This window comes from Empidonax traillii, unplaced genomic scaffold (genome assembly GCF_003031625.1).
Source record: "Empidonax traillii isolate 1590-97213 ecotype Southwest subspecies unplaced genomic scaffold, ASM303162v1 scaffold519:size850040, whole genome shotgun sequence".
NCBI lineage: Eukaryota > Metazoa > Chordata > Aves > Passeriformes > Tyrannidae > Empidonax > Empidonax traillii.
In genome coordinates, this window is record NW_020955712.1 from 584,145 (window position 1) to 607,287 (window position 23,143).

At 42.0% G+C, this 23,143-nt stretch overlaps 1 protein-coding gene across 4 annotated transcripts in view; it reads right to left on the minus strand.

The window, feature by feature from the left end:
* DYM (dymeclin) overlaps positions 1-23,143 on the minus strand; it is a 206,929-nt gene that overhangs the window by 96,547 nt on the left and 87,239 nt on the right. For all 4 annotated transcript variants that reach the window (XM_027896872.1, XM_027896874.1, XM_027896871.1 and 1 more), the window contains exons 12-13: positions 16,405-16,518; positions 15,053-15,147 (exon numbers count right to left, since the gene is read on the minus strand). In XM_027896872.1, coding sequence (XP_027752673.1) covers positions 15,053-15,147; positions 16,405-16,518 — 209 coding nt within the window. The remainder of the gene's footprint in view (positions 1-15,052; positions 15,148-16,404; positions 16,519-23,143) is intronic.

Below are 23,143 nucleotides of genomic sequence, written 5' to 3' on the forward strand. Positions count from 1 at the left end.
CAAACCAACCAAAAAAAAAAAAAACAAACAGGGGAAAAAAAGGGAAAAAAGACCCCCAAACTAACCACATCAGTCAGCTAATAACTATCTTCTAGGGAAAAAAAAAAAAAAAGTAAATTTGCTCAAGGGAATGATTGCTCCTGCTTGTAACTCCCCCCCAGCTTCTGGAGCTGTCCTTCCCTCTTCTACCCTGCAAGGACAGCCTGTTCTCATCAATCTTCCAGGAGGTGAATGCCTTCATCTGACTGCTGTGAGAACACTCTCACCTGCTTATCCCAATCTCCTCTAATCCTGGAACTCTGGTCCTCCTTGAGAGCTTTTTAGGTGTGTCTGAACCAGCAGCAGCTAAAATGAAGGCTTGAGACCCTACCTGTACACATTCTTCACTGCCTGACACCCAGGCACATGCAGGGGAAACGTAATTTTTATCTACATATATAAAAAATTTTTATATACGTATAAAAATTAACCCAATACATCTATATTTATTTGTAATTTGATGCAGGGCTGATGAAGACAAACTCCACAGAGTTTGGCCAACTCCAATCAATAAAGGTATTCTGATGACAGTAATTAAACGAGGGCATCAGAGACACATTTAAAATCAGTGGGAGTGTGATGTTGACAGCCAGAGGGAAGGTGGAGGTTCCCATGTGAACAGGGGAGAGTATTTTCAGCAGGAAGGGACCTACAACGACTATCTAGTCTGACCAGTTCAGGGCTGACCAACTTAAAGCATGTTTACAGCACTGGCACAGGCTTTTCCAGAGAAGCTGTGGCTGCCTCTGGATCCCTGGAAGTGCTGAAGTCCAGGCTGGAGAGGGCTTGGAGCAGCCTGGTCTAGTGGAAGGTGTCCCTGCCCACGGCAGGGGGTGGAACAAGACAGGCTTTAAGATCTCTTCGAAACCAAGCCATTCTATAGTTCTGTGATTGATGACCTCTCTAGGAAGTCTGTTCCAGGATTTAACCACTCTCTTGGTAAAGATATGCTTCCCAATGACCAGCCCAAACCACCCCTGTTCAGTTTTGAACCATTCCCACACATCCTGTAAGCAGATCCTGAGGAAGCTGCAGGGAGCAAGTTGCCCCTCAGTCTCCTCCACTCCAAATTAGAGAAGCCCAGGCCCCTCAGCTGCTCCTCACAGGATGGGCCTCCCAGCCTTTCCTCCAGCTTTGTTGTCCCCCTCTGGATGCACCCAAGCACCTTCACATCCCTCTCAAATGGTGTGCCCAGAACTGCACACAGTGCCCGAGGTGAGGCCACACCATCACTGAATAAACTGGGACAATCCCCTCCCTTGGCCCACTGGTTTTGCTGTGCCCCAGGATGTGGTTTCACCCCCCGGGCTGCCTTGGCTTCCTGCAGCTTTACTGAGCCTCCCTGATCATCTGGAAGCCCTCCAAGGACCTTGTGTGAAACACACAGATTATCAAAACCAACAAACAAATGAGACTTTCCCGAAGATTCTTCCAAACCTGTTTCTCTGAAAAAAATTCCACATCCTAAATGGCCACTGCAATTGTTTTGGTTTAGGTGATCATATCACTTCCAATTTTTAACTCAAACTCCACATTAATTCAAGAATGTGAATTCAAGAAGTGTACACAAGACTACAGCCACAGACTAAACACCTAGCAAAAATAAGAGTTTGAAAATAAGAAGTGCTGAAATTCATGATATGCTTACATTTATTTTTTCATCCAAAACTTAAGACTCGAACAAGACAACAGCACTAAGCAAAACATTCAAAGCCACTTACATCCTTATTTGTTTAAACTAGGAATCTGATATTTTCTCTAGTGAAGTCAACTGCAATTTTAAAATAAATATATCAAAGGCAAAAATGTAAACAGCACCAGGCCAACATCTTAACAACAAAGAAATAAAGCAAATTGGGGAGGGTATAGGAAAGTGGTATAAAACCAGTATTCACTAACCCCTCTATAAATACAACCTAGGGTGAAACATCATATACAGGATTCGAAAGAAAAATTCCCAGTGCTAATGTTTAAGTAATTGTAATTCATAATCTTCCTCCTGGCGCATGCCAGATTTTATGAGGGCTATAAATCTTTAACGTTATTGAGAAAAAGAAAGGTCTTGAAGACATACATGCCATGTGTATTAGCTCAGAGAAACTAGATTAATCTGCAGCAATTAAAAAAAAAAAAAAAAGAAAAGGAAAAAAAAAGCCAATTCTGCTAAGCCTGATTAAATATTTAGGTCATATTGTTTCTGCGGCAGAATTTGAAAAATGCACAGCAAATAACATCTTCGGCTGAATCTGAAGACTTAAGCACTGCATTTTCAAAAGGTAGTTATGTTACAACACGACTCTGTGGGAAAGCCAATATGAAAGCCTTTAAAAGAAAAATAAATGAAAGTATAAGCTAATTAAACCAGCGTGCATTAGTCAACACACCGAGCTACCTCCGTGCACGTGGGCAGAATGTCATGACGCACAATGAGCGCTCTGCCATCGCTCATGTTTGATAACCTGCGTTCTTGGAAGTCCTCGTTAGTCACTGCTCTTCTGTTCCCAAAGACAAACCCAACCAAAACACGTTCTGTACTCAAATACTACGCAGATGAAAACAACAACTTATTAGATCATCCACTCCATGAGAACTGATGATTTATTTTCTGCCTGAAGTATCACCTATTGATGTTATTACACACAGTATAAACAGCTGAAAAGGCAAACCATCTATCTGCCTATCTCAGGGCCAGGTTGGATGGGGTTTGGAGCAACCTGCTCTAGTGGAAGGTGTCCCTGCCCATGGCAGGAGGTTGGAACAAGATGATTTTTAAGATCCCTTCCAACCTAAACCATTCCAGGATTCTGTGACTCCTGCTAACAGTAAAACACATCATACACATCATGCAAAATTAGAATTTTGGATTACACTTTTTCATTTTTCTTTATTGATGATTGGTGACGAACCGTGGTACTGATGAACCACAGCAGAAACACTACTCTGTTATTTGTTTTTCAGTGCCAAGACTGCTATTAAAGACTGGCATGCTATGTTCACAAAAAGGTGGTTTGGGCTTCTTTGGATGAGTTTCTTCCACTGTGGTGTTAGCACAGTTAAGCTTCTTAAGAAATTCGTAATTTTTTTTTTTTTTTAATTATTATTCTTATCTTAGAGTCATAAGTACAATGAAAGAGACCTTAGGAGGTTTGTAGCCCAACCTCCTGCTCAAAGCAGGGTTAAAGCTGAATCCACACCTGAGCTGGGGTTTATCCAGTGGGACAAAGACTCCAAAACTTCTCTGTGCTGCTACGCCAGTACTCCCCTGACCATGAAAAACTGCCTTCTTCCCCCGGGCTGGAACCTCTTGACCATTGGGAACCAGAGGCAACCCCTCTCCCGTGCCTGGAGGCCCAAAAAACCTGGATGCGGTTTTCCCGACGTCTTCCAGTGCTCTTGCATTGTCAGGAGTCAAATACTTTTCCACTGCTGGCCCTTTCCTTCCTCATCGAAGCAACATTCTCATGGCTTTCTAAAAATACTTCATCCCTGCAGGCCTTCTTTTCAGATACAAGCATTCCCTAAATTTATATGTTATAGGATAGAGTGATGACAGGATTGTAAATTACATTATTGCAAAACAGCAGTTTGGGGGCGAGGGGTCATTATAGGGTTAAAGGTGCCATAACAACACAGAAAAGAAAAGGATGAAAATTATTTAAATACTTAAGAAGCCGATTATTTGTGATAATGTGTCACAGACATAAGTTCCCATGCCCTGAAGCAGCGTTCTGTCACAGCACTGGCCAAATGTACAAAACAGGCTTATGAGAGGAGAATTATCTTTATGCATGAAAGTATTTATAGTGAAGGAGGGCAAGGAAATGAAAACCAAACAAGTTCTGGAGATGTCTGATAGACTGAAAACAAAAGGAGAAATATATGAGATTCTTCTGCAGAAAGGCCAAATTACTTCTGTACAGATGAAGTTCCATCAAAAAGAACAAAAGGATTTGTATATTAAAAGCAGACACAAGCAACTGACGACCCATAAGCAAAAAAAAGAGATATGAAAGAGCTCGGAGGAAATGTCTATTCAGTTCTGATGTTTCAGACAAAGGGCGAAGGCTTTAATCACCCAGATGCACTGGTTACTTGGAAGGCACATAACCCTGGCAGCTTAAGAGATGCTACTATGGGAATGTTGTTTTGGAAACCTCCTGCGCTTTTATCCCTTGGCTAGACACTTGTGATAATTCACAGGCTCTGCATGGGATTACAGGGATGCTACGACACCCTCATTAACGGGGACATTTGCATCTCCGTCTGCCTGGGCCTGGAAAATCCTCCCTCGGGAGTCGGGAGACAGCGGCAATGTCAGCCCCTGCCCTGCTCCCCAGCAGGATTCACCCACGTCAGGCCCTGCAAGCTGGGGTTCTTTGGAGAGACACTCACGTGTGGACCTGAGCACACAATTAATGAGTTCCAGAAACATGTCTCTACACAACTTCACAGAAAATTTATCTATTCACTGCAGAACTAAGTGTATTTACTTTACCTAAAAGCCTGTTCTTTCCTTAACTTGCTTAAGGCCATTACCATTAAAAAGGTTGAGTCATTCAGTGGTTATAAAGGCCTGGTGCACATTAAAGTTGTTAAATCCTGATCCTTCTGTACCTATAGTTTCACCCTCCATTTACACATGTTAGATGACTCAAAGTGCAATATTCTCCTTGCAAACTACAGTGAGAGTACAATGTGGTGGTAAATACCTCGGTTTGAGTACTTAAGAGACTTAGAAATTTCATAAACTGTTGTTTTCGTATTTCTAAAATCCATTAGAAAGCCTGTTTGAAAATCCTCGCTGAAGTGTGGGGTCTGAACAAACTAAAAATTTCCACGTGTGGTGGAAAGGAAAGCTTTCAGGAGCAATTTGGAAGGCACAGGCACAGGTTAGTTGAATGTTAAACTGATCTGCTTCTCTCCCTGCAGGCACTCATACCTATCCTGGTTTCACACACTAGACATATATAGTGGTATCAGTTAAAATGTGAAATAAGCAGCAGCCTGACAGAGAAAAAAAAAAAAAAAAAAAAGGAAGGAAAGAAAATATTTAAAATCAACGCTATATTTTTTGCTATATTTTTGTTTCGTTCTAATGTTTACTTAGAGCCATAACACTATTTCTGTTTGTCAGATAAATCTTCGTAAGTTCATTAGTCATTAACTTCTTTAGATCACAGTGAACTGTTTTTTTCCGAAGAGAAAATTTTCTAAAAAGGAAAGAGTACATGCTGTATCTGAATGAAGCACTAATGAGCCAAATACCCTGCAACTGAGGACAAACGACAGGTTCAAGCAAGTCATTATACTGAGTCACCTCTACTTCTGTTAAGGAACACTGTCCCATCAACATGCTCCATTCAAAACAAAGACGAGACTCCAGTTTCTAGGATTTTACTGGAATAGCAAATAATAGTTTCTAAAAGACTACTAGAAATCCCTCGGTCTTTTAAATCTCTGAAAAATCTTCTGCAGGCCGAATTACTGGTCATTCAAACAGACTTTTTATAATGCAAAAGCTATAAGGGTCACATCCAGATGATGTTTAAGGTCTCTTCCAACTCAAACCATTCCATGATCCTCACTGCACACTGGACACTCAAAATCCCAAGTAATATAGTGGGATACAACCCAGTAGACATTTTAGTGGCCTCTACCTTTTTTACCATGGAATCTAAAAGAAATCAAAATTGTACTAGCAGGACCAGAATAACGTTCCTGGCTTCTCATTTTTGCTTCCTTTAGCTATTAAACGTGCAAACTTAAGTGATGCAACTCAAAACAACCTCTGCAAATTCAGCTGTAAAAAATGCTGGAAGTGTATAAAAAAATAGTAGTTTCTCTTATGTTTCCTCAGATATTTCTTCCTCAGAAGAGATTCACAAGATCAACAGTTTAAAGGTTCCACCGAAGAAGAAAAGTTTAAATCCCCAATTTGAAGACTATCATTAAATTACACTGTTTCCAAAGAGCTTATGTGGCACATTAACTATGAATGGGCCATTCACAATCATTAAAGACGGCACTACGGGGTCCTTCTCCCTCAGAACTCCAGCTCTCTGTGACATGTGTGATGGTCTAGACTCCCTGAAATAGGGACCAAGATCCATCAAACCTCCGTTCCGTGACGATTTGCAATGTCTTCATGTAATCCCACATCCTGCCAAGCAATGACTTGCAGTTTGTAAGACACTGAAGTACCACAAATGAGTTGTGTCAGTGCCCTGCCCCCCCCCCCCCAAAAAAAAATTACAAAATTAGAATATTATCCCACTGGTTGTGGCCCACAAATTAGCAGAGACACAAAAAGTGGTCGAGGGAAGACCAGACTACCTTTTGCAAAGGTGAGCTCTCAGAGTGGTGCATATTTAGGTACTAAATACCTTCTTAAGCCAGGTCAGCAATCAACAATGTCATTTTTAAGGAGTCCTGTGACATTACCTACAGAGCAGAAAACAGTTCAACCACTCCGCTCCATGTCAGGAGACCCTGAGACAGAGGGAAGCAACCTTTCCCCAAGACCCCTTTGTGGTTCACCCTGATCCAATCTATCTGAAAATAAAGCTGTGAGTCCGTCCATCTGGGAAGCCTCCATGACCCAGAGAGCTGGGGGTGCCTGGGCTGCAAACACTTCCAATGGCACGCGGGGCACTCGGCCGCCCACAACAGATGGGGGACCAGGGTATTACTGTCCCATCAGGCGCCCACTCAGAATCCCCAGCAGGTTCAACCAGGCTTAAACCAAGTTCAATGATATTTCCATGTTGGAAACAGCTGATATCAGCCTAAAACCTCGCCTCCATATGTTGCACACGGGCAAAAACAGGCGAGCCCACATGGAGTACTCCTCTTGTTGTTGACACAGCTAAGGCAGCATTTTAGTACATCTGACCACAACTACACTCAATTCTAAGTAAAAAAAGGATACGCTTCTTTCCTTTTAAAATTTAACTTCATTGTATTTGCATCGCTAAGTCATACCAGCAACAGCACATTTGCTACTAATATTCTCTTCTCCCTTGTCTGAACAATTGTTGTCTCCTCTTTTGTCACAGCCTCTCCTACTAATTGCAATGACACCTCCCAATTTTGGAAGGGCTGATCAGCTTATAAGCTTCCCCACAGCTAATCTAGGTCAACAAGCTACTAATAAGGCCAGCATATGTTTCTTTTATTTAACGCTATTGAGATCTTTTAATAAATCACTTCTGTCTCCCAACAAAAGCCACCCCTGGGATTCGAGCAGCTCTGTATGTTTAAGCAGTAACAGTAACAGAACAGAACGAACAGCGTAAGAAGCACCTGTACAGGGAGCACTGTGTCCGTGAACAGCTCAAGGAAGAGCAAGGCAAAGCTGCCCAAGGCCGACCAGGTGGCTCAAAAGCTCTCCCCAGGTACCCTGCTGTGCTGACAGCCCACAGGTGAACAGCAAAGTTCAGACCCGGTGGCTTGAAGCTGCTTGATTTTCCATTTCCACCATGTGTTCTTCCAAGCACAGACTGGGCATGAGAATATCATGAAGGCCCTTTGGTCTGAGAAGACATTAGTTTTCACCCTACTTGGAACATCTAATCAAAATGGGATTATCATTTCGCAACGTACCACACTGCATGGGGGTTAAAAAAAAAAAATCCTCATTATAAAGCAGTTTATTATAAACAGAATACCACTTTATCACAGAAACATGGAACGGTTTGGGTTGGAAGGGACCTTAAAGACCATCTGCCATGGGCAGGGACACCTTCCACTATCCCAGGTTGCTCTAAGCCCTCTCCAACCTGGCCTTGGACACTTCCAGGGATCCAGGGGCAGCCACAGCCGCTCTGGGCAACCTGTGCCAGGGCCTCCCCACGCTCATACCCAACAATTCCTTTCCAATACCACCCCTCCATCAGTGTGAAGCCATTTTATAACCAGGCTAGACAATAAATGCTTTATCCTCTAAACTGAAATCCTGCAAAACTATTTCAAAGTTAAGAAGCACTAAATTGGTCTTTGAGGATTTTAATTCTTACTTTTGAGGCAACACCAACCAGTCAGTTCTGCATCCCTCCACACTGAAAAGAATTTACTGCCAAAATCTCTATCTTACAGCACAGAGAAAATGCCACCAAAGGGAAGGACACGGTGGGAAAAAAAAATCAACACAAATTTTTCAAAGTAAAAAATTCACCCAGCAGAGTTTTGTATGGCAATGTAAGTTTGCTGGGATAAACAGGTCATCTGCTACTGCTTTAAAGCAAACACAGAAAACCAAACAAGCTGCCTGAGTTGCAGATAAATAACCCAAAGCTGAATCCACAGAAAGATTGTCTCTGCCTGTTTATCTCAGTGGCATGATGTCTGTGTGAAAACATTTGGGGACAGGAATTACCAAAAGCCACTGTTTGTAGGAACAAGTTTTCCCCCCAGGAGTACGGAATTGGAGAGCAGGGCTGCAGGGTGTCCTGCACCACCAGTGAAAACCAACCCAACCCTAAGGTTAAAAACTCCTTGTAGGAAATTTAGAAAACTGCTGTGGTAACTTTCATTGAGGTAATGTCCTCCTAGCACAATTACTGTGTGATGTAAAAGAGAAGGAAAAATCACCTGTTACTCTTGAACAGCTCAGACTGCAGATATTTAGATTTCGCTATCAGAAACAAGGGATTTGTGTCTATTCCCCTCCTGATATCCACAGAGGCAGATCTCACTGCTTCAGTGAAACTGTTCATTGCCCTCAATTCCTCCTTCTCTCCTTTTCTTTTGGTTATAAAAAAGGAATTGGAAAGCTGATGCTCAGAGGGTTCAGTATTTAACAGGTCTGGCCACAGGGCATTAATTCCAAGAAGCCCTTTCTGAGCTTGATCTTTTATTATGATATAATTCAACCTGTGAAGCCTCTCAATCTCTGCTGCTGTGGGAGCAGAGACTCTTTTCTCTAGGGTTCTCTATTATGATTCAGAGATCAGTAAACTGAGATTTAATTTAATGGCCCAATTAAGAGATGAAGGTTCGAGCCCGGAATACGAAGACCTTGTCTACTGATTGTTCCTACAGTGTCATCACAGCCCAGGCCCCCTGAGTGTGGGGTATGACACAAACCTGTGTGTTTCGAAGACCCCCAGAGCTGTGTGGCTCTAAGCAACATCCCTTGTTCCAAACAGTACCAACTGCTGCAGAGGGAAAAAAAGGAGGGAGGAACTAACGCTCACGTTATGTGCTCATGAAGGTTGGTGATTGTGTTGTAAATTCATCACTGACATCTTACTCTCACTTTTTGATTACTAAAAGCCGACATGGCTGAAATCAGGACTTTTTCAAAATTATGTTTCCTGGGGTCAACGGGTTCCAACTCACAAATCTGGAACAATTTCGGGAGGTTATTTTATCTGAAAAAATGGCTCTAATTTGACACTGTTCATTCCTCTGCTGGGAGAAATAAGCCAGAATGACAAGTTTAACAGAACTGCTGAATACCCTATTCACCTAATTTGAGTTGCTCAATGTAGACATCTCCATTAGAGTCTGAAATGACAACCTACCTCAAATCTTACAATTTACAAATGACAACTCCTGTATGAGAGGAAATACTTATGTTCCATACCCATGTTTCCAAACAAGAATTAAACATGAAAGCAAACAACTTTGAAGCATTCATGCAGCAACCTGGCTTTTTCTTCCAAGTTTTTGTCCTTAAGAAGCACCTTTGAAATGGGTAACTCCATCTCACTAGTTCTCTGCTCCAACTATCCCATCACTATTCTCCAGTGAAACAGGAAGCTCTGTGTTAAAGAGCTTCCTGAAAACACTGTTGACATCAAAGAAAAAAAAAGGCAGGAAAACCAGAATGCTCACAGAGTTTAAAGCTGTGTGGGAGAGAAATTTGTTTATCTTCCTCTGTGAGCAGCCTAGTGAGTTTTGAGCCAGCAATTACATCCCATTATTGGCACTGCTAAAAAGTATTATTAAGCAATTTGTAATTTCTGATTTCATCACATTCACACACTTAACAATTTCAGATTTTTCAGTTCAGTGTGGCCCCCAAAATGCAGGTCAGATTACACATGTCCTGCTGCTCCATAAACATTTTTATTCTTTGCTGAACACACAGTGATTCACACAAATTTCTCTGGGCAGAGAATGGACGGAGAGCAGGCCTAAGGAGAAGGACCAGGGAACGCTTGTGAACGAGAAATTTATTTACAATAAGGAAAATATTCAAGGACAGGTTGGATAGGGCTTGGAGAAACCTGGTCCTGTGGAAAGTGTCCTTGCCAATGGCATGGGGTGGAACTGGATGGGTTTTAAGGACCTTCCAACCCAGTCATTCTGGGATTCTACAAAACACACTGAAATGGCAATACAATATTTCTATAGAAACTCACACACTACAAGCTAAAGATAGTTTTGAGTCCAACATAAGCCAAGCTTAAAAAGCGCAGCATAAAGTAACATCAGGTACTCATTCCTAAACAACTGTCATAAGCTATTTCACTCAAGAAAATCCCACCAGGCTCATATAAGAGGAAACCATTCCAGAGAAATTCAATTACTAACCCAGGAAACAAAAAAAAAAAAAAAAAAAAAAAAAATTTTGGGGGGGAGCTGAAACTTCTCAAATACAGCGGCACATATCAGAACGGATGGCAATTTTTCACAGTAGCTTATGAAACACGACTGACCCTACAAAATGATGAAGACTTTGTTGAAGAGTGAAAAGCAAATGCAGGGTTTCCTCCTTCTCTCAGGTGAGAGACTTGATGAACCCCAGCAACGCAGTCAGGCTTTACAAGCATGGATACTTAAGCACTTACAACTGTATTTATAAGAAACCTATACCAACCTTTACAGCCTCAGGCTTTGCTCTCACAGCAGGCACAGCAGGGCTGTGATGACACTCAGGTACAGCCCACTCTACCCCATAGCAAGCACAAGCTGAAGTCTCTGTTCTGCACCCTTTTTTTTTTTAAGCACACCTCCTTCTCTAATTCCACCTGACTCCTACAAGCTTCAGGAGCGTGGTCACAAACCTCTTTCCTCATGTTGCTCCCTGAATCTCACTGAGCCCTCTGCGACAGCCAAAGAAATTAACAAAATCTGACACTGGTACAATTACAGGCCACCTTTTGATATTTAAGTTCTTTAAGTCATCCAACGGGGAGAAGTGCAGCCAATAAAGTGCTCTTGGTGGCTCACACAGCTCTGCACGTGAACAGCCGTGGTGATAATACAGAGAAAAAAAGGAAAACTGGATGGTGTTTCCAGCACCACAAAGCCATTTAACGTTAAAAGTGCACATCTAATTAGTGAGGTGTATGGCAACCTCTAGTGGCATATGCCTGCTTAGAAAACTGCAAACATTCCAACATATGAAGCCACAGGAAAAGCATTTGCCTTAAGTGATCAGTCGTCTTCTCGTCACTGATTTTATCCAAGTGACGTGGTGATAACAGAACGCACCAGATCCAAGGAAGACCCTCCATGTGTTCCATATCCTAGAGCAGGCAGGCCAAGTTGCAGGGAAGCCAAATATCATGGAAGCTGTTTCCAAATACGTTAAAGGAATTAATGCCAACTGACTTGCAGTTTTGAGCGACAAACTCAATATCTGCACCACTATGCAGGTATATTTAAATATAATTTAAAGATACTACAAATACCAGCACTCCACAGAGCGGTGCAGTGTCACTATGCTGATGAAACAGCTCTGTGTAATTAAACACAAATCTCTGACAAAAGCAAATAGAGAAGAGAAGGATCTCAAAGTCAGGGCAATCTACATCAGCGAATATCCAGCCTAAAGTAATATTGCCCTGGATTTTACTATGAGACATCTTTTACTTCTATTTTTACTTCCAGCAGCTGCCTGTGTAAAATTTATACTTGTGATAGATTTATACAAATCTGACAATTTTCATGCTTGCTGGAACGTGATACAAATTACCCAGCATTATGAAGTCGTATTTTACTGAGGTCTTAAGTGCAGTACATTGAATATTCCCAGCTCATTCTTTCACAGAAAACAGTCTTCAGGATATAAAACAATTGGCTGTCTCTGCTCAGAATGGGATTAGGAAAAAGCCTGCGTGGAAATGGAATTACTTCTCACATTAAGGAAGGAGTCATTAGAGCATCTGGTGAGGCTTAAATTATGACTGCCCATTCAGTTGCATTGCTAAGCAGTTTTTAAGTTAAGTGTTTCACAGCTACTTAATTTAGAAACCTATACCCTGAAATACTTCATGTAATCAAAAGTACTATCTTCTTTTTAGGCTTTTCCTTCACAGAAAACACTTTCTCTTTATGGATACTGTGCTTTCTACTCTCAGAGATGCCTGTACTCTGATGGTGGAAGCAGAAGAGGAGTATAAATATAAATATTCTGCTTTGGCATCATGGAACATCACTGCTGGCTAGATCTAATAATTGTGGGTAACAGACTTCCTAAAGTAGAAAAAGGAAGGACCATATATGACTCAAAAATCAATCTCTTAAGAAATACGTGTATTCTTACTACTTTTCTTGTTAACTGAAACTTTATAGCAAATCTGTGTATTTTGAGAGGAAATCAGGTTAAAATACCTTCTTTATGGTGCTTAAACCTGCCAAGGAACCCAAGGCTGTAAAGCTCTTGAGAAAAAAAGCGCACTGAAGTCCTACAGGGGACAGCCTGCACCCAGAACCTTCCAGCCTGCCCATGTCCTGGTCCCACTGGACATTTTAGAACAGATTTTAATACACTTTTATAGTGGGATCCTTTTATTTATAAGCAGTCGTGATCACAGTGACAAATTAAATCCCAGTCTTGGTGGTCACAGTGACAAATCAAATCCCAGTCCTGGTGACCATTTTTGCCTATTGTCCAGGTGCACAGTTTTACAACTCCAGAATTTAACTCCAGTCCTCCCTCCCTAATACTCCTTTATTTATTTAAAGTCATTACCAATTTCCATTAAATAATAATACGTAGCGTCTGGTTATGACAAGGCAGAAGCTTAAAACTAACAACATGGAGTATTTATGAATTACGTAAGGATATCATATTATACAATATAGATCTTAATGCCATTTTGTTTTGCTTCTTCAGCTTATGAGCATGACCATTTTCTCTATCAATCCTTACATTACTTCCAAATAAGAGAATGAACTCCAACCCTCCTGGCACCCAATGGCTGGGATAACCAACACCCTTCTCAAACTGCTATGCTATCAGACTAAAACCTCTACAATCCTCCAAAATGCACTGAGGTTTCAGGCTAATTTATAGAATCAAAGAACAGAACCATAGAACTGTTTAGGTTGGAAAAGCCCTCCAGGGTCACGGAGTCCAACCATTCCCCAGCACTGGCAAGGCCACCACCAACCCATGTCCCCAAGTGCCACACCCACATGGCTTTTAAATCCCTCCAGGGACGGGGACTCCAACAGATGGGCTCCACTATCTTTCACTGTGACAGAATTTCCTTTCCCTGTTCTCTGCCATCCACCCCACTGCCTTCTTTCCACACGTTCCACTGTCGTGCACCAGTGGAAGTCTGTCTGCCCTCGGTGAGAATGTCAGCGCAGTCATTTCCCAGCCAAAATCAAGCAGCAGTGTTAAAGTCATATCGTTACCATGCATGTCTAGAGATACAGGGAATAAGGCTCCCAAACATCAGGGCATCCTGCTGAAATACTTAACACAAGGACTGTAAGAGAAATTCTTGGGTCTTGAGACTAGCAAGATAACCTCTCCCTGTCCCACCTCATTCTTTGGGCTGCAGAAACAGAGTTAGAATAAAATGGAACAAAATCAGAACCCAGGATGATAGGAAGAAGCTCAGAAGCGGCAAACGAAGCATCACAGTAAAAACCAGACAAGTTTTTCAGAACCAAGGAAGTGTATCTCACACCCTGCTAGCATCTGTGATTTCAGGATTTTGCAAATGCTTGGAAAACTCAGGTGCATGTCTATGATTTGGGAAATGAAGACAGCAGGCATTTAAGACAATGCCTGTGATAAGTAAGGGGAAAGAAGCTCCAGTTCAAGCTCTGAACCCTCATTACCACTGTCAAGGTGGCAAGAGCATGAGTACCAAGCAGGGAGAAGGCAACAACAGAATGCACTCATCCTGGTTACCTCTCCACGCTTTTACAAACAACCATTTCCAAAAGAGAAGTGGCTTGGAGAGAATTAAATCCTTAACAACAAGCTGTATCTCATGTTAACCCAGTCCTCTACAAAGTGCACAGGCACGCAGTCATAATTTCCTTATTTTTGGCATGCTGTCTGTACCTGACAAGCACCATAACAGTTTATTCCAGATCACATTAACAAGGACCTTCCCAGTTTCCCTTGGAGCGTGGAGCAGGGCTGGCTGCCAAGATGAGAAGGATGCCTGACGCAGGATTACCTGCCCTTACAAAGTGCTCTGCGGCACAGAAACAAAACAGGAATGACCCACTTCAATATCTACTTCTTTAAAGTTATGGCCCTGTTTCAGAACCACAGGAGATATTGACTGTTTATTACTACAGAGGATAATAAACTTTATCCATTGAAAAGCATGGATTTAGGTTTTATTGCTCCTATTTGCAGGGTGCTGTCACATAATGATCATTCCGTTATGTCTGATTTAACAGAGACCTTTTGCCAAATATGCAGGAAGAACTAAGTTGAAAATCCATTCTGCATAGTAATTGAGAACCACCATTCAGTGCGTTTTTATAATAACATAATACATGACTCAAAAAAAACCCCATAACTCACAAAAATCCCTGAAAACCTTCTGGTTTGAAAGCAGCTACTGAGCTGTTCTGTTAAGAGGACCGAAAGGCAGAAGTTTCTCAGACAGATAAGACAGTGGGGTTTTTGTCCATTCAGAACAGGTTCAAGTATAAAGCAAGTTAAGTTTTATTCTGTGATTATTTAGTTACTCAGTTATCCCTTCTGCTGTTTAGCTCATGAGTATCAATTAAAGCACATAAAATCCAAGTTTCTCCACTGCTGAGTTTCAGCAAAGATGATTTTCAGAGAAGTCTGTATATTTACCTGATGATCCTCTGAGCAGCATACTGATGAAGGGAGCGGAACTGGGCTGACATGTTTGCTAAGGCTGCCAGACAGTTTGTATGAAGGTATTTGTCCTGTCAGAAAGAAGAGGAAAGATAAAAAAAACCCAACACATCAAACTGTTCTGCTGACAGACACTGACACCTCCTGCAGGAGTCATGCAAAAGGCTGAGCAATGTATGTTGTTTTAAAGGACATGGTCAAAAGCACAGGGCAGAAATGCAAAGTGTAGACACTTGGTGATGTTTTAATATGTTTCCTTAAAATACAAGGCTTACAGAAGAGTGATTCCATACAGATTTCAGAGTGTATATATCTGTATGTATAGACTTGTATGTGTATGCCTTCGCATCTTTGGCGATGTTGATTTACAATGGCATCAGTGTAAAAAATACACATTTTCCTCTTCTCTCCCTTCCTCTCTCCCTTTTATAGTCTTATCTTGAAACTTTCTACTTCATAACTTATCTCCCTATTAACTCTTTCACAGCATTACACAAATCCCAAAACTATAACCATACTGTACTTCAGGGAACTGATCCTCATTTCAGCATCCCTGAAACCACTTGACCAGATAAGCAACTAGCTGATTGCCCTGTCAAAGTCAAGGGTTTTTCACAGAAAAAAAGTTGCCCACTTATCCAATCTGAAAGGAATTAGTTTCCCTATTCAAGTCTAAAATATTCATTTATATAACAGATTCTAAATACGACAAATATACGCCAAAAATTGTCCTCCTCCCTTCCAATTCTTTTGATCGTAAGGGCAAAATCTTTAATCCTTCCAATTTAAAATACAATTACTTTTTTTGGCTACTCTTTAATGTAAAAACAACTGTGCTTTTAACTGTTGAAAATATTCAGAAGTGCATGATACTATGCTTATAGGTTTGAAACAAAGTATAAAACCAAATTCTTGAGAAATGCAATGAACCCCACCTGATAAGAGGCATTAAGTTGAAGAAGCAAAACCACTAACAACAAATAGAGCTGAAACTCCCTCTTTTAAGTCATTTAAGAGGGGCAAACAACCTACAATGATTTATTTCTTTACATGAATCTAAGGAACTCTTTTTCCTTGTTTGAAGATGGGTTTGATGCCTGAATTAAGGTCTTTAGAGAATCCTACTCGACGAACTGGATGATAACACAGAGATGGTGATACAAGTTCAGAAACACCGAGCAGCTGATGGAGCTGATTTGTCCATTTTCTGCTGCAAATCCAGATGCCACCTGGTTGCAACAGAATGAATAAAATCCCACACCCTGTTTGAAGCTGAATTCGTGCTGCTGGAGTTAGAAACCCACACGTAAGGGTTCTGCGTAACTCACCCTTGTCCGGGTCATGTTGTACTGGATGGTTCTTATCACCACCAGTATCAGGAGACTCCCAAGTGAGATCTCTGTTAGGACACGCTCAGCATACCAAGTGATGTTTTTCAGTATCTGGAAAAAAAAAAAAAAAAAAAAAAAGAAAAAAGAACAAGGTACTTCAGCACCTATGTCTGAATAAAGAACATAAGAAGCTGTCTGGAATCCCATGTTCCTTAAGACAAATTCTTTAAATTACCTTCCAGCCTCAAATGTGACTTAATTTTTGTGTTCCAAAGCATGAGTAAAACAAAATTAAAAAAGTCAAGACCTCTGCAGCATTATCATCTAGGAGATCTCACCAACTGTAAGCCTTGTGGAAACATGCCAGCTGCAGAAAGATGATCACATTTAGCAATTCCTTAGTTTCTATGCCCTGCGCCGCCACACTCCTATATTCTCTTTGGTCTTAACACTTTTCACCTTATAAAGGTTCCATTTCCACCCTTGACACGTGAACACTGCTGCCAATTCCTTCCCATTTTTCCTCATTACAGGCTGGGCAAGAGGCAGCATGCAGGAGCTCCGACTAAAGGGCAAGAGAGAGCTCACATACTGAGGGTCACGGAGCAGATCCACAGGCGAAGTGTTGACTCCACACTGAAGCATTTCCCTTGCCAGATACAAGGTCTCTTCCCTTAACACTTAGACAAAGCCATCAGCTAGGTTAAGGGTTTTGTATCTTTCAGAGTTCTCCACTATCAGGGTGGATGAAGTTTACCACCATTTCCAAACTTACTGCAGGAGGAGAATCACTCCACTCTTTCCTTGTACTCCGCCAACCAACACGGAGGAAACATGTGCACAAAACACCCTGACTTAAAAGACTGGTAAAAATGAGTCAACAGGAACTGTCCTAAAAAACATGGAAAAGATCCTCTATAAATTCAGGGTTATTCTGGGTCAAAACTTAAATATGTTTAACAAGGACTACTGCACACAAAGCTGCTGCTTTGAGTAACTTCATCTTGGAGATACTGTGTTCTACTGAAACTTCAGATTCAGTGAAAATAATACAGATGTCTTAAAAATTACAAACCTCATCAATCTCAACTATCAACCTCTATTTAACCTCTTCTCTCAGGAAGGTATATGAAAACACTTCTGACTGTATTTAGGTCTCTCAGCACAAGAAGGACATGGAGCTGCTGGAGAGAGTCCAGAGGAGGCCATGGAGATGCTGCCAGGGCTGGAGCCCCTCTGCTCTGGAGCCAGGCTGGGAGAGCTGGGGGGGCTCACCTGGAGAAGAGAAGGCTCCAGGGAGACCTGAGAGCCCCTTGCAGGGCCTAAAGGGGCTCCAGGAGAGCTGGAGAGGGACTGGGGACAAGGGATGGAGGGACAGCACACAGGGAATGGCTTCCCAATGCCAGAGGGCAGGGATGGATGGGATATTGGGAAGGAATTGTTGTCTGTGAGGGTGGGCAGGCCCTGGCGCAGGTTGCCCAGAGAAGCTGTGGCTGCCCCATCCCTGGAAGTGTCCAAGGCCAGGCTGGACAGGACTTGGAGCAACCTGTTCTAGTGGAAGGTGTCCCTGCCCATGGTAAGGGGGTGGAACTGGATGAGCCTGAATGTCCCTTCCAACCCAAGACATTCTGGCATTCCATGATTCTCTGCCTCTTGAAGCTCTTTCACAGTACAAGAGTCATTTGAAACAGCACCCTGGTTATGACTCGTGTTAGTTGGTAAACTGATGCAGTTTGAGATACAGGAATCCTTTCTTTTTAAAATCAACTTTAAAAAGGGATGTCCATTATCAGCACTGCACAGTACCTCACTCCTCATCAGCACCTTCCTATTTTTCCCACAAGGAAGCTAAAATGAAGCAATGACTGCAACCTATACGTGGGAAAACCCACTATTAAACGGCGAAGGTGGCAAACACCCCCAGCTGCAGTCTCAGGTGTGGTGGGTTCTGGTAAACACCTTTTGCTAAAAGGATCACAAAATCAGAATTCAAGGAAGGGGGGAAGACTTGAGAGGTATTTAAGGGAAGAATGGTCAAGGCTGAGGAGCAGATAGGAAACACAAAATCACTACACGAAAGGCTTCCACAAATAGCAGGCGATGAGTGGATGCGGAAACTGGTATAATTTCTGGCTATAACAAGTCACTAATACTATTTTAAGACAAAGTGGTGATGGTATAAATGAAAGCAAGTCATCCAAAGAGTTTCAGTAAACAAGGACAACTAGTCTGCAAGAACAACAGAGATGATTAACAGGAAATGCCTGTAAGACAAAGCAAAATCCACACCTATTTTCACCAAAAAAAGAGGCAACTTAAAAGTTAAAAAGCTGTTTTAAGGATTACACATATAGGAACTGCACTGCTGCTGGAGAACTTGATCATCCCAATGCTGCTAAGCATAAATCTATGATCAGACATAGCAAGTTCTTGGGTCACTTCACCACTGCAAAAGGATAAAGTAAGTGTAGACAGTCATTGTGATTGCCATTAATGGTGATTTCTTAATAACGGCTTATTTATGACTATGTGGAGATATCTGTTTTAAGGAGAAGATTTAATATAAAAAAATGAATTAACTACCTAAAATATCTCAAGCTCACCACTGGAACCTTCCAGAACAAAAATATACTGTTATTTGAAGAATACAGCATATGATCATTAAGTAGTGGTTACAATCTGTAACAAGTAAATATAAGAGGGATAAGTTGTGGTTGCACATTTCGCTTCCTGACTTTTAAATCCTTATTGAAAATCTAACATACCCTTTGTAAAACACAATACAGCTATGAAAATGGGAGGTAGAAAGTACTATTTGTTTTGACGTGGTGCACAACGCAAATCCAACCACATTTCCAGAAGATTACTCAAAAGAAATAATTTCACTCGATTTGCTCTAAAACAATACCCAAGGGTTGCTGGTTTTTTTTTTTCCCTCTGAGAAAAAATACACTTAGCCCAGTAAAAAAATATCAACTGATTAAATCTCTAATAAGGTATTTCTTGTAGTCTCTCATTTATCAGCGAAATAGCAAAGCATCCTTCTCCCACAAATCAAATGAGCCCCATGTTTCTTCCCACTCCCTTTGGTGCTATTTTGTGGGGCACATCCCTGTACTTTATGAACTGAAGTGGAGGCTCCTGATTCACACTAAGCTGGGACTCAGAAGCAAGTCCCATCAAATGCTCTCTCCAAAAAGGTGTCCCAGTGGGGCAGGAGGAATAGGACTGGGACAAGTTAGGTAATCTCAAGCAGGACCTTGAGACCTCCACCCACATCTTTCTCATCCACCCATGGCTCCCTGTGCTATTTATAAGCCACCAGCCTTCCAGTTTTCCCTCCCTGTAATTCATTCCCACTTCTTTGCCCCCAGAGACCCCATTCCTCCTCAGTTTTGTTTTTTTTTTTTTATCAGCTTCCACTCCCCCACCCTCTCCTTATCACCTTGGCATCACAGAATGGTTTGGCCCCAAAGGGACCTGAAAGCTCACCAAGTCCCACCCCCGTGTCACGGGCAGGGATACCTTCCACTATCCCAGGTTGCTCCAGGCCCATCCAGCCTGGCCTTGGACACTTCCAGGGATCCAGGGGCAGCCACAGCTTCTTTGGCCTCATCACCCTCACAGCCAACAATTCCTTCCCACAGTATCCTACCTTGCCCCGCCCTCTGGCAGCGTGAAGCCCTTCCCTCTTGTCCTACCTTGCCCATTCCAGTCTCTCATCAGAAAGAAGCCTGACTCCATCTTCCCCAGCATTTTGTCACTCTGCTCCTGTCCTGCCTCTTTACTCATTTCTTCGCTCAGCAGTCCCAAATCTTACTTGTTTCTTGTTTACTTCTCTCTCTCCCCTATTACACCATCCCATGTTCCTTGTACAGCCTGTTTCCAGTTCTTCCTTTCACACCAGGGCTCCTGTTCCTACACAACTTTCAACATGTGGATGTGGCACTTGGGGACGTGGGTTAGTGGTGGCCTCGGCAGTGCTGGGGGACAGGTGGGCTCGATGGACTCGATTCTGCGTGGTTCCAACCACTGCCAAGCAGCAGCAGAACCACCAGTGGGAGCAGAGTGCCCTCCCAGAGGAGATGGAAGCAGCACTTACATAAACTCCAGCTTGTCCCTATGGATTTCACCTGATAACATGACCCCTGTGCAGGGGAGGACGCAAACAGCCCAGCTGGCTCTGGGAACAGCAAAATGAGAATATTCAGCCACCACGGACGTCAGGGCACCTCCGGTTACATACGTGCCGCGCAGATGGAAACAGACCCCCCCACGCCCCCGAGACTGGGCATTTGGTCACAATTAGTCACCTTATCAGCAGAAGAGCCCTGGCACAAAGGCCAGCTGACAAAGTTTTAAATTCCTAATGCAAAACATGAAGTTACCAGAGATTGTTAAATAAACATGTTGACAGCTGTAAGCACGGACAAAGACACGTTCATGCCCCGGCCTCGCTCCAGATAAGGTAAATGGTTCTCCCTGAAACTCTAAAAACACCAGCCTGGGAAAAGGCCAGTCACTGAGACAAATATTCCTTGAAATAGTACACTTACTCCTAAATAAATAAATAAACTTAAGGTTAAAAAGTAACCTCTGAGAACCTGTTACCTCTCCTCTCCTCCACAATGAAGAAAGCAACCACAGCTGGTAGGCAATGAAACGACTCCCTGAAAAACAACAACAGCAACCACCACCATCCCTCACATAGCTTTGGGTTTCAGAAGCACGAACCATGAAAATATCCTAAATTTCAAAATCATCTACCCAAAATCCGTGCCACAACTGACCAATTTCACTGATTTACAGAAAATATTAAAAAGGGGAAAGAAAAAGGAAAAGGCTCAGTCCTGGGGTGATCCTGCAAGAATAATTAGAGAAAAAAAAAATGTTTTGATGAATTAGTCTTTTTAACACCAGGCTCCTGGACACCTACAACTCAGGGAGCAGTAACTGCAGATGCAAAGAGCAGGAGCTCACATCTACCTATACCAAGCAGTGAGATTCTCAGTTTCCCACAACTTTGCTTGTGAGGTATCTTTTAACACACTGAAAATAAACAGTTAAATCACGATTTACAGTCCATCACCACTTACTACACCATGCAGCGCTGTAGCAGTATTAAAAGGTTACTACTACATAAAATTTTGTATTATGTTATTTTGACATCTGGTGTAATTTTATTTACAGTTTCATAAATCAGAGACCAAAAATCCCCAATACGTGTCTCCTTTGGGGAATACTTCTATTTACTTGTTTACTCTGTTGCTGTTGCTATTATTATTATTATTATTATTATTATTATTATTATTATTAAAAGCATTTGAGACAGTGACCCAACTGCATTCAACAAATTGCAGGAACTGGACCTATGCTTTTGATCATATTTTCCAAGCAGTTAAGACCACATTCATTTTAAATAAAAAAAAATCCTTCAGCATCCTACAGCAGTCAAAAAGGGTTTCTGTGGTTTCCTGAGCTCTTTACCAGTTCATATAATCACCAGATTTATAAAACTTTGCTTACTAAAATTAATCTCAAAAATCAATAAATAAATGTGGGTTAAATGCCACAAAGGAAAATAGCACATAAATGGACTGTACAGTCATGTTTCTTATAAGGACAGTACACAGGACATAGAGCAGCAGAGAGAAAAACAGGTTGATCTAAAATACATCTTTATTTCTTCATAATGACGGAGAAAAAAAAAATTAATCCTGCCGTAACTGCTAAAATTTGGTAGGTATTTGTTTTGAATTAAGGTTTTGTGAAGGTGATGCTAGATGCTCACAGTTCACAGAAAGACCTACACAGATTTTCTGACTCCCCCGGTTCTGCAGCCCAGTAATACCCTCTTAGCCTTTAGGAGACATGGAGTTAACATTTAATAAAATGTGAGATAAATTTCTTACTTTTTACCGTAGTTTTTGAACAGTAGCTTGCTCATTCATACCTGAAAACATCCACTTAAATAATCCAAAAAGGTGGGTGAGGGGAAGTGATTTATCAGTATGATTTTGAAACCTTTCCCCCTCCCCTTCACTTATTCCCCATCGTAGCACCTGTAGGAATCCACTATACCCAGTACCCAGAGTTCACAAGGGAAGATGTGATGTCCACATTTGCACTTCCATGTCCACGTTCCTCAGGAAATGGAATGGCAACAGAAGATGTAGATCACAAAGATAACTTTATAAGCAAGGAATCCTTTCTGTAAGGAGCACTTGAAGGGTTGGTATCACAGTTATCAACTCGTCCGTGTCACAGTTCATTCAGGTGACTTTCAGAGCGCACAGTTTAAGATCTGGACAAGGAGAGGCCTCCTCTTTCTCCCTCACTGCATCCAATCCATCCACGTGACACTCACATTAAGAGCAGGGGGCAAGAAAAAGCCTTTAAATTCAATTAAAAAGAACACTTGCAAAGCTGCTTTGCCTCCAAATTTGCTCTCTCCTTTGGCATCAAACATGCCCCATCCAGCTGAGAATGGAGAAAAGGGTAAAAATAAAAGGAATAGTAAGGAACAGAGAAGGACAGGAGGAGGAATTAAGACTATTCCACACCTGTTCTCTGCAGTGCCATAGCACTGCTTTGGCTTTTGAGGGCCGAAGTTTGCATTTTCACGGCTTCTTCTGCAGCAGGGCTGTCAGGAGAAGCTCACACAGACAGTGCTGCAGGCTCAGGTACCTCACAGCCACCTCTCACTATCCACCCAAGAAGCAAATCCAGCAAAACT